The sequence below is a fragment of the Tinamus guttatus genome, unplaced genomic scaffold, assembly GCF_059628265.1.
Source record: "Tinamus guttatus ecotype Peru unplaced genomic scaffold, ASM5962826v1 Tinamus_guttatus_pri_ptg000749l, whole genome shotgun sequence".
In the NCBI taxonomy this organism is placed as follows: Eukaryota; Metazoa; Chordata; class Aves; order Tinamiformes; family Tinamidae; genus Tinamus; species Tinamus guttatus.
In genome coordinates, this window is record NW_028289283.1 from 1,089,920 (window position 1) to 1,102,415 (window position 12,496).

The 12,496-nt window shown below is 37.0% G+C and overlaps 1 protein-coding gene across 3 annotated transcripts; it reads left to right on the forward strand.

Annotated features, from left to right (window-relative positions):
- Positions 1-88: 88 nt before the first annotated feature.
- Positions 89-11,384, forward strand: RIBC2 (RIB43A domain with coiled-coils 2). Of its 3 annotated transcripts, XM_010211340.2 has the most exons (7): positions 89-231; positions 2,806-2,887; positions 4,272-4,616; positions 5,275-5,393; positions 8,962-9,189; positions 10,152-10,318; positions 11,277-11,384. In XM_010211340.2, exons 1-7 carry the CDS (start codon positions 115-117, stop codon positions 11,356-11,358), a joined length of 1,140 nt encoding a protein of 379 aa, XP_010209642.2. In that variant the 5' UTR covers positions 89-114; the 3' UTR covers positions 11,359-11,384. The 3 variants fall into 3 exon arrangements, with proteins under 3 accessions (XP_010209642.2, XP_088393506.1, XP_088393507.1); XM_088537380.1 differs by lacking the exon at positions 2,806-2,887 and having other exon boundaries at positions 94-231; XM_088537381.1 differs by lacking the exons at positions 89-231; positions 2,806-2,887 and adding an exon at positions 2,920-2,938.
- Positions 11,385-12,496: the final 1,112 nt, after the last annotated feature.

Sequence of the window (12,496 nt, forward strand, 5' to 3'; positions counted from 1 at the left end):
CCGGGGGCGGGGCGCCGTCGCCAGGGCGACCCGTGTGTTGCGGCGCGGCCGTTGGCGCTCGCGCTCTGCCCCGGCCGTTGGCCGCGCGGCTCCCCGCTCGGCGCGGCGGGCGCCATGAGCCAGCGGGCGCTGCAGCGGGAGCTGCAGGAGGCGGCCGCGCTGGAGTGGCGGCGGCAGCGGGAGCTGCAGCGGCAGAGCCGCATCTTTGACGTGCGCCGGCGGACCATTGGGGTGAGGCGCCGTCGGAAAGGGCTGCCATTTTGAAGGGCGGCAGGTGGAAGCTCATCAATGTTCCCAAGAGTAGGGGAGCTTGAGGGGGATTTGGGCTGGATTGCTGCTCAAGGGCCAGGTGTGATTTCTCCTTAAAAGGAGAAGACCACCAAGCGCCGTGGTTCAGCATGGATATAGGAGTTAACTTCAGGGAGTGTGTTTTACTTCAGTATAAGGCAGAAGCTTGCAGACTCAGTAAACACAGTGATGAATAAAACAGTAGATGATACAATAAATGTGTCTACACATATATATGTATATTTTAAAGTCTTTGAACTGTTTGAGCCTCGCTAGAGTGTGGGATGGCTGCTGCAAGAGACCTGTCGCTAGAAGCGGTCCTGCAGCTGCACCGTGTTCTGTATTAGGCAAAGTCTGGCAAGCTCGTTCAGGCCACTTTTAAGAATATAAAACGAATGTGCGTAAACATCATGTATGAATGTGGTGTTAGTGTGTGCATGGTTATTGAGAAGGACCAAATTCAGAATCTGTGAAAATAAGTCCAGCCTGTTGACTTCATTGGACTGGTAGAACTGCAACAAACATGGGTTTGCTCCATCTTATGGGAGGTATTGCAACAAGTCTCAATATGCCAGTGGAAGGATATCCATGTACAAGAGCCTTAGATTTGTTCCTCTGGTTTATGCAACAGCCATCTTAATTGCAGAGCAAAGTAGGAGTTCTTGATTCGTGAACTGGACAGGTTATCTACATGCTACAGCATCCTAGCACATGTGAAAGGCTTGCACAGTGTGCCTAGATGGAAGGAGCCATCTCCTAGCAGGTGTGGGATGGGCATAATAAGGCAGTTCAACTTTATCGTCAGGACACACAGTTTCTCTATAAAATACTTTTCCTAGAGCCTCAAAAATTAAATGCAAAGTATAAATTCTGTGCTTTATTGACCAATACTATAATACACCATATGAAAATAATTCCCAAGTACTTTTGTAGAGGTAGCTTCTTAGATAGGTTTTAATGGATCCATTCACATGATACAAACATTTCAAAAGAAGGAGAGTTTGGTGGAGAAATTTTATAAATATTTTGATTAAAATGTTAAATAAACTGTATTTTTCATCTGAACAGTGACTGCTGACAGAAGGGATATCATGTGCTTTGAAATTAAGCCAAGTCTAGAGCATGTAGAGTCAAGAAATCAAAACAAAGATAGACTATATCTTTATTTCACATGTGCTTTTAGAACTCCCCTCCTCTCCCCTCCTCTCCCCTCCTCTCCCCTCCTCTCCCCTCCTCTCCCCTCCTCTCCCCTCCTCTCCCCTCCTCTCCCCTCCTCTCCCCTCCTCTCCCCTCCTCTCCCCTCCTCTCCCCTCCTCTCCCACTGTGGGGTAGGGAGTTTGCTTGTGGTTTGAGTTGTTTGTTTTCAATTTAGTTGAGTGCTTGTCACTGACACAATTCAAAAATCATGCATTATAAAAGCACAAAGATTCTTCAGTAGTGTTTGAGTAGTTTAAAAACATGGAGATAGTATACTGCCTGGAAAGCACTGTGAACTGGGAGGCTTTATTCTTTTTATGACTGCTTCGCTTGACTTCTGTAGCTATTTCCTCATCTGAGGAATGAAGAAATAATCCAAGACAGAGCTCCTTTCATATGCAGGCTTAAACATTAATTCTCACTAAAATCAATAATTTCCCCAAAGAGTTTAGGTGGATAGTGTGAATGAAAATGAAAAGTAGCACTTCATTTGTATACAAGTTATTTTACATAAAGAAAAGTAACTAGTGATTAGTCAACTGCTTTAAATGTTTGTAGGAAGAGATTCATTGTTTTGATGCCAGTAGCATTTCTCATTAAGTCTTAAGATCACTAATGTTTCAGCTAGTCCTAGGCAAGGTATGGCTAAGTGCTCAAGTTAAATCTGGGGCTTTGTGTGGTGAGGAATGCTTCTTTTACAGCTGCATTCCCATTTACTGAGAGTTAAGAAAGAACAATTGGAGAGAGCTGATAATGTCGCTGAACTTGAACATATTACTGTATTTAATTGTCTGTCTTATTCCCAAAATCTATTAATGGAGACATAAAAAAATCTCTTAATACCATTTCCCATAATTTCATTGAAACTTTCTTTCTATACAGCCTTATTCCTCCAATTGTCATTTAGTGAACCAACTTTTTTTTTCCATATGTTCATTATTGTAACTTACTGTAATTTTGATGATCTGAAACATCAACTGAAAGCAGAAAAGCAAGAAACTAAGCAGAAATGCCAGATATAACAGGGAAAATGTATTCTGTATAGTGCAACTTCAAATATAATGTAAATATATTTTGTTCTGATTTGGCACAAAAAATACACCAGTTATAGTCAAAATGAGGTGAACAAACAAAAATACTGCTTTGAGGGGATTTTTATCTTTGTATATTACTTACATCAAGTAGCGATGTGTACATGTGTATTCTTTTGGTAGGGGCTTTGTATCTGCCACACAAGACTATTACCAATGAAGTTTAGCAATGCCTGCATAATGCTTACATATAGTATCTCTTACTGAGATTCCTTTTTCATTTTAATAGATTGATAAAGATGCTTTGGATGCCCAGATCAAAGAGAAGAAAATTCAAGAAGCAACAGAAAAAGCGCAAAATGAAAAACTTGGTATTTTCAAAAGTCAATGTCATGTATCTATATACAGTTATATATGAACAGGTTTACCATTTTTCTTCCCCCCGCCCCTTGCTATCTTTCAAACTGTCGTATTTATTTCGAAATGAAGCTTATTTCCTTGAATCTTGCCATATACATAATAGCACAGTTGTAGGCCTTTCTCTAAATTGGGACGTGCAAGCTGAATCTTAATATATTCAGTCCTATGTATGTCAATGTTTTTGCTTTGATGCAGTACCTGTTTACATCTGACTGCATCTGAGATATGGATTCACATCATTGGATTTATATTGCTGTGATTTAAGCGGTAGACATTTCCTAATGGAAAGGCCAGAGGTTTCACAGTGTTTTCTTCTAATAAAGAGTGATAAATAGCATTGTTTGAGGGATCTGAAGATATGGACTAAAGGAGGGAGGGGAAAAAAAAAAGATGGACTTAATCAATACTGTTCCTTTTTGAATAGGGCAAAGTTGTTACCTGCTTTCATGCTGAATTAGGCTGTCTTCCCACTGGCTGTTCCTCAGTGAGGTCTTCTCTGTAGATTATTTCTGCTAGAAGCATGACTCATGACTGTAAGAGCTGTTGCTGAGTCAGAGCACAAACTCATACAAGTATTTCAACCACGTTCCCTGACCTCCAAACCCCATGAGGCCCCTGTGCTTGGAACACTTCTGTGGGATCATTTGAAAAGGGCCTGTGCACAAAGCTCTCTGTGCGTTTCAAGACAACTCAAATGTAGCTGCCGATTTCTGTGTTGAGCTCCTGCTCCTTGTGATTTTCTTGGCAGAATACCTGACAGAATCTATCTTTTAGGAAACTGACAGAAGTGATGTGCAATCTGGCAAAAAAAAAAATCTTGTAAATTATATTTAAATGTCTAGATTTTATGCTTTCTCTACTAAATCAATTACAACATTTTGATTAAGAGGTCTTAAGCTCTTCGAAAACTTCTAGCATTAAACTAAGTTTTCCTTTTAGAGAGGTAAAAAATAATTTAAACTGTGAAACAGTTACCTATATCCCATCCATCTGAGAGCCCTATATTTTTGTTTCTGAATAGACAACTTAATGAATTTTGGTTAAGACTTTTTTTTTTAATGAATTCTCATAATTCTAGAAATTGGTCTTCACTCACATGTCATTGTATCGTAACAAGATAATTAACAAGATAATTGATTCAGAAAAAACAAATAATTTTATAGTTGCATATAACTAACATGAGATTTGTTTTTATAGATCAAATATTTTCCTAAGATCTAAAGGTTGAAGAAGTGACTTCCCTTTAAAACTTTTTTTGTTTTCTTCCATGTCGCATGATAGTCATGCCCTTCTGAGACCTGTAGCTTCACTCTGTCCATATTTTTTTTTCTCTAGCCAATGAAATGAAGCAGAATGACAAGATCATGTGTTTATTAGAAGAACAGCAAAAAAATGATATCCGAAATATAAATAAGGCTATTGGTGAATTTCGGAAGAATTTTCAGAAGCCAGAAACAAGACGTGAATTCGACCTGTCTGATCCCCAAGCCCTGAAGAAGGAAACTCCTGCTCGACTTTCGGACAGCGATCCTCGATGTAGTATATCTGGCTTGCAGAAGTTTATGGGTGAAGATTTAAACTATGCTCAGAGGATGATATTTCAAAAAGAGCAATTAAGGGAATGGTCTCTTCAGCAACAGAGGGACTCAAGGAATGCATTAGCTGATAAAAAAAGATCAGGTAACTGAAGAAGACAAAAGGATGTTTCTAGCCGCTGTTTTGAAATTCTGATTTATCTGACAAAAGTATGCTCTAATGCATCAGATTGCAGCACAGGAATGTTTTAGTACTTTCAGTATTGCAGCCTTTAGGAATACTGTAGCAGTTTTTGCATTGTAGCCTTTAATATATCTCAGTTAATATATCTTTATTTAATACCATGTGATAACTGTATTATTACCTGTACTATTTTTTTGTTACACAGCTCAAACGAAAGTCAGGACATCTTGAAAAATATCGATATTTTTCATGTTAAAGGAGTTACTTCATCAAGCCAAGTTTTCCAATTTCACGTATTCTAGAGCATACAAAAATAATTGGATTTTTTTTCCCATCTTGAAGAAGTTTTTTTTTTTTTTTTTTTTAGAAACAATACTTAACGTAGAGTTTTCTCTTTTGTTCTAAGTGGACCCATCTAACAAGATGGGGTACATAATAGACTAATTTCTTGAGTTTTCTGAAATTTTAAAATGTAAATCTTCAGTGATGGGATATGGGAATAGTTATATAATTCGGATTAGAATACTTGTAGCTTCACTGTTTTTTTAAAACAGTGGCATATGCATATAGCACATCATGTTCATGAATATTAACTAACTATAATTTTAATCTAATTTAGATGATCTCTATGACAAGGATAGGCTTGAACTTGACCGCAAGGCTATGGAACTACAAAGAGCAGATGAAGAAACGAGACGTGCTATTTGTGCAGCTACTAAAGATTTTAATAGAGCTCAGGTAAATTAATTTTTTTTTTTTTTGGAAGAAAAAAGCATGAGAAGGAAAATAAGGGAACAATAAATAAACGTGCAATGAATAATGATATTGCAGCAAAGGTTTCTTAGCAGCTGAGTTCCATGCTTGTTTCAAAAATTGGGAAATACTATTTGTTCACTTTGTCTTCTACCAGAATCTAGTTATTCTCTGCCAAAATTTTCAGTCCAAGACTTTAGCCTGCTAACTAAAAGGCAGTCAGACCTCCCCAAACTCCTAAAATTTCCGATCTGTAATTTCAGGTAGAGCAGAAGCCCTTCAAGCTTCTTTCTGGTTTTATATCTATTATCTAATGACCTTAGTACTCTGCTTGTTTATCTTTTTGGCAGTGTGGAAATACTACTATCAGTAACTTTGTCTGTATTGCTTAGCTTAATGACCTAACTCCACTGTTTTGGGCATTTTGACTCTTTTCTTGATATTTGTTTCCCTTGTTTGTTGAACATGCCTTGGAACTTGAAGAATAGGCTTGTGTCATGTTTTAGTATTTGCCTTGGTATCATTATCTGACAGGCTTCAGTACTTTGTCTTACTGGTATGGTACACTTTTTTTTTTTTTCTTTTTTTTTTTCTCCCTGGATCAGCTTAGTCTTTTGTTATTTAACATTGGTCTGTATTTGCAATTTTTTTTTTCAGTAATATGGTAAAAACTCTGGCTCACTATGTTCTTCAAGTAGAATTATGCTCTCAAGCGAGAGCCTCTAAGGAATTGTCAACACGCAGACTTATCCTTGTTTAAAGAATTTCCACTGGAGTACAGGAAAAGTTACATGAGCTGTGTGAGCCCTGTTAGTTTGGTTAAACTATATGGCTTGAATCTGCTTTAAGCTGATTCAGTCACATAATAAGACAATTTAAGTTTGGCTTATTAAGGTTGCCTCTATCTTTAGGTGTTTAAAAAACAAAACAAACAAAAAAACTGAATATTTGTAAGTAGTAGCTCCTAGCAAATGGCTGAAAATGTATTTCTGTCCAGTGCTGCATTCATTGGAGGATTTGATGTTGCCACCCCCTATGACGGTAGCTTGACTGCTTCCAGGTGCAATAATACCATTGCCAGGAATTTTCTTGCTGACAAGCTTATTTCTGATTGTTCTCTTTGTTTTTCTGGAATTAATGAGCGTGAAAATTAACTGATATGTTTGATGCCATCTTTTGCAGTAGTGAAGGATTTTAAGTGCATATGAGTGTTCTCATTCAAGAATGGGAACTCTCTCATTCAAGAATGTGTTAGCCAGGAAGAGAAGTATTGCTATAGTGCTTATAACAGAAGATTTTGACTATTAGCTTAAACTAGCAACTATTCCTACGAACATCATCCTTTTCGAAGGACACTAATATTTGTGAATCTCCAATTTATTCTTAAAGTGGACCAAATATGCCAATTTTTGTTTCTGAAATCAGAAAGACAGAGCCGTCTTGCTTTATATAGCACAGGAGTGGAATTTTCCGACATGTTTTCAAGGAAAGGGAGGATTTTTTTTTTTTTTTTAGAATCTCTAATTCCTGCCTTTCTGCTATCTGCTTTCTTCTTTGGCTTTATGATTTGTAAATCAATCGAAAATGATGCATTTAGTGCTAGGGAAGATTAAAATAAATTCAGAAGAATATATTTGTGCATCTGCTTTATCCATTTTATGCTATTTTTTTTTCTTTCTTTTTCAATTGGGGATTTGGTTTGGAAAGTACATCAGATTTACTCTGTTTAATCTCTGTCTTTCATATAGTCATTTATCATTATTTAGCAGGGTTATGTACACGGCTATATGCAGAGCCATGGTTTCCTCAAGTAAGGTTCTAAATCACCTCTGGAACTTGGGGCTTATCATACTCGGAATGGCAGAACTACAAACTCTAAAGATCTGTTGCTAGATCATTGTAAAGTGACCTTTAAAGTGAAGTACATACTTCAAGCTTCAATAACTCATTACCATAGTCCAGTAATTACTGATAAAATTCAAGGTTCGTGCAAAACAACTTTCTGTAAAATAAAATTTACTTAGAGACATTTCCAGAGCTAAAATACTTGCTGAATAAATAGTCAAGCCAAAAGTACACATCGAAATAATTCAGTTCACTGTCCGAAAGATCACAAGATTGAAAATCCTTGGGGTTCTGGGTATCCACATTATCTTCCCCGAAACACCCCTCCCCAACTGTAATCTGTTAGTTGCTCTAATAAATTATTGTTGACTCTTTTAGAGAGAGAGAGAAAAAAAAAAGGAATACTTCAGAAATGCATTTTGGGAAAAAAATAAAAAATTAAATCTCTGTTAAGAAGTGACCGATTGACTTTACTGAAATTAAAAGGTTACCTTTTGTTTTCAAAGAATTATTCCATGTTATGATAGTATGGTTTATAACTGCTAGGTCTGAATTTGATCTTTTGCCACTTGAATCTGAATATGCTTGTTTTATTTTCATTTCTCTAAAAGCAGAGATTTTATTTTTCTTATTCCACAAGAGTGCATGGTCTTATTTAACAGCTGGGGTATATGTTAGGGTATATTTTAAATGGATCTTTGTCATTATCTAAGTTAAACTGTAGCTCAGACTGTTTATCACTGCACACTCAAAAATGAATTATTGAGATATATATCTTTTATTAGTTTGTTTGCATTCCAGCTGCTCTTGCTATTTTGATGGAAACCACCATGGCTAAGCTCTTTCAGCCATGGTGTTTATTAATCTACGATATGGTACTAAGTATCATTTGTTATTTCTTCTCCTCTCAGACCTCTAGTAGGTCATTGTCCGTATCTGACCAAAGAAAATAAACGTTGCTTTTTGATAGTTTACAGACACAATGCTTAGGAGAACTGCTATCATTCAAATTCAAAATCCATAAATACGAACCTAGAGATGAAGCCAAGTGTGCAGTCTCCTCCAGTGGTGTGTGGTGTAGATCACTGTGCTTGCTGAGTTAGAATTTTTCAGCTGGGTAGTAATTGCAAAGCAACATGTTAACTCTATTTGTGTGTAAATAGTTTGTCATTCTCAGAGCTACTTATATGTTCTAATTATTCTGTTTATTCATTTTTCACTTACCACTATATGCCACATAAGATTCTTCTGTGAAGAAGAAGAAAAATCTATTGGAATAAGGAATTATGATCTTGTTTCGAGCATTAGGAACAGTGATTTGGGCAGGAAATGCATATTATGTGAATATATCTGTAGTGTTAGAAATAATAATGCAAGCTTATATTATGCATGGGCAAAGGGAATGGGTTTAATGTTGTGTGCTCATGTGAAATTATTTTTATGTAATTCTGTCTTTTTTTACAAAACAAAGTTATTTCCCCAAATTACTGCCTCTCTATGGTATGACAACATTAAAGAAAAAGGTTCTGTTTTTTCAGCCTCCTTAAACCGCAAGGTCATGACCATAGTAATCATATGTGATACCGTTGACAACTGTATGCAACTTGGAAAGAAATGTATTAAAATGTGCTAACTGTTCTTCCATTTCTTTTTAGTTAATATTTTCTCTTAGACACACTACTAGTTCTCTTCTTTTACCGACTTTTAGGCTGCTGAACTGGCTGAGAGAAAAAAGCTAGAAAAGTATCAAACAATGAAAGATGACATGGCTGAAATTTCCAGCCTTCTTCAAGGTGACTTACTCTGTGAAAACCCAGAGCAAGCAGCTAGTTCCTTTGGTAGCCATCGTGTAATGACAGATCGATGGAAGGGAATGAGTCGGGATCAGCTGATGGCAATCCGTAACTCTCAACAGCAACAAATCCTAGAGAAACAGGTATTTAAGCTTATGTGCATCTTTTCCACTCTTGGTTTTAATAGTATTACAGATATATTTGTAGAAGAACATATTTTTAAGATTATCTTGCGTATGCCACTTTGTGCTTTCCATTATTCTTAATTTTGCCCAAGCTCTAATTGTTTGGATTTAAAGAAGTGTCAGAGAGCAGCTGGACCCCTGAAGTTGGGTTGGGAGGGAGGGTTGATGATATTTAGTGGTAAGGTGACCTTCATTTCAGGCATGTGCCTTTTGCCTTTTTTTTTAAAAAAAAAAAAAATCCCTTTGGATAGGGCAAGCTATTAATGCTGGTGGGAGATTTCAGTTGATTTGTGTTTATCAGCGTCTAACTGCATATTTGAGACTCTTGAATGTTCCTGAATGCAATGAGATTTTCTTTCTGCCATTTCCCACAACTATGAAGCGTGTTCTGAGATGGAAAAAATAAACTTTATCGGTAATTGCAGCTGTAAGAGTGGCTAGAGGCAAGCAATAGAAGTGAAGAACACTACTCTTCCTACGCAGTCATCAGCGTATAGGCACTGGGAAGTAGGAAGCTACTTACCTCATTTGCTTACCTGATGTTGGTGGCTTAGTTGGTAAGCTGACTTGGCCATATTGTAAGCCACACTAGCCACACATGCTCCTGCTAACTTTGAACTCAAGAAGTCTCAAATCCTGCTACTAAGTTCCTAAAAATTAATCTTGCCCCTTAGTGCCTTCTGCCAGAGAGCTAATCCTAGATTTCTTTCTTTGTGCAGAGGTAGGAGTCTCTCCTGCTTCCTGGTAAAGGGTAGCTTCCTAATCTGTAGCTTCTCTCTTTAGCGTTAAGACATGGGTGTCTCTCCCTAGCGTTCAGAAAAGGTAAGCAAGCAGTGTTGATGAATTTACTGATTTACTAATTTTTGATTTATTTTGTCTTCGAACAAAGAGAAAATGAAGCACTTCTTTAATTCCCATAGAGACTAAAAGAGGAAGAACACCAAAGAAATGCCGAGTGGGACAGGCAACGTGCGCAGGCTGCCAGAGCACAGTTGCTTTTAGAGCAACAGCAGCAACGAGAGAATCAAGAGTGGCGCCGAGCTGTAGATAGCGTCAACGCAGAGCTGTCTCAGGAGCAGAAATCAAAGTAAGTACAGGAAGATAACTGCCTTCTTTTCAATTCTTTGCCATTGAGATAACAGATGAGTTTTCTGAAAACTTACTTGTATTGAGTTTTTATTTTCTAATAAACCTATTAGTAGTTTAAGCTCTTAAAAAAGAAAAAAAACACAACAATTTAGCTTAAGTGTGTATTTTGCAGTACTGTTAAAAAGATAAGTGTACATGAAGTAGGTTATGACTGTTCTTAACTTACGGATAGGGCATAGTAGCCAAACTACTTAAATGTAATCCATTTAGAACAGACTATTAAGTTTATGTAGATAGAGAATAAACATAATTAACTGTACAGAAAACTATATTATCAGGTGCAAAACAATGTTTTACCTCAGATTTATGGAATAAAATAGGATGGGTATCTACTGAGCTCAGTATAATTTCCAATATCTAGCAGCTCAGGGTTAAAGTAATGGTACAAACAGAGCTTTTCCATAGTGCATGGCAAAACTTGATGCTTCTTTAGTTCACGACTGGATGGGTCTTGGTGAATAGGTCCTGTGTCTGCCATGCTGAGAAAGTGGAAAGATAGTGTTGAAAGGAACATGCTGTGGCATGAGGGAGTCAGACCAAGTGATACACTGTTGGAGCCATCCAGATTCCCATCCAGTTTTTTTTTCTCCCACCTTCCCCCACCAGTGTGTGCATCCGCATACGTTTCTTCAAAAGAATTCCCAATACCTGATGCTTTCCTACTCCAAAAGCAAACATTCTGAATTGTGCTTTATTTTAGGAAGAAAAAAAGAATTACTATGCTCTAGTGAGACATGGCAGTGTTTCATTTTTTTGAGATGTCGTGATTTTATTCCATTTCTAATATTCTGAATAATTATCAGTATTTATGCATTGCATCTTCTTTAGGTTTCTCAAATCTTTTAGTAATGATGAAGTTAAAATACTTACAAAATGCATTTTTCATTTATTGCTAGGAACATACGTCTTAAAGAAGAAGAATATTCAAATGTTCCAACAGCAGAGTATTATGCACAGTTTAATACAACCAGCAGATAACATTCTGGATATGTCACTGAAATCTATAAAAGTATGTAAAAATATTAAAATTCTTAATTTATCAGTCCAGAGTCTTTTTGTTTGTTTGTTCCCTGCTCAAGTAGTGCACTCAGATGATGATCTCTTAGTGTGTGTTTATGCTAAGAAGACATATTTTGAAATCATTCTTAAAAATGACTGTTTTTAGCAAAAAGTACTAGTAGCTAATAGGCTGTTTGGCCATTGTGTCTCAGGCCTAAGTGCAGTATTTATGCTACACATGCCTTTAGAAATCACTTCCTATAAAGAACTTAAAGTTTGAAATACAATACTGCTTGATGCACATTGGCCAGAAGGAGTGCTACCTGACATAGAGCACAGGTAACAGAACCCCGTGGCTTTTATGTGAGGGGAGAAAGATGACCTAGGGAGAAGGTTAAAAAATAAACAAGCAAAGAGGAGGAAATGGACAAGCTGGCCAGAGGCTTTCACCTTTTTTTTTTTTTCTCCAGAAATGTAGAAACAAGTAGAGAAGGTGAAGCAATTGTAGCATTGAGGTATGATACAGAAATGAAATGTGTGTTACAGTAACTGCATACATGGGGAATGTATTCCTGCATATAGTATGACTCATTAGAAATAATAGAGAAAATTTGAAGATGTTGTCCTTCTCGAGGAGAGTTTAGGGAGAATTTAAGATGTGATGGAAGAAAGAAAAGAGCAGGTGCATGCCAAACAAGATGATGGAGGAAGATCTTGGAGCAGTCAGTATAATTCACAGATGCACTTTGCTTCCCATCATAGCACAGAAGAGGTATCATACAAAAGACTGGGAAAGGGATAGAAGACTTAATGATGTAAAACAGAAGAAAGAATGAGAGATGACCAGACAGTCCTATAAAAACATAAGACATCTAAGAGATTGTGAACCTCTAGTTAAGAATGAATAGGCCATTCATGCGAGTAGATCCAGAAATAGGTACATGTAGTTTGCCAGAATCTGGGGTGTAAAGGTAAAAAACTTGATGATATTGGCATTGATAGTCCCTGGTGTCAGGATAAATGATAATTTATCAATTCTGCCAACATGTTTAAGGATAAATTCACAAAGCTAACTAGGAAAGATGTTTAAAGAAACTGAGGCTGAAGTAAACTCTAG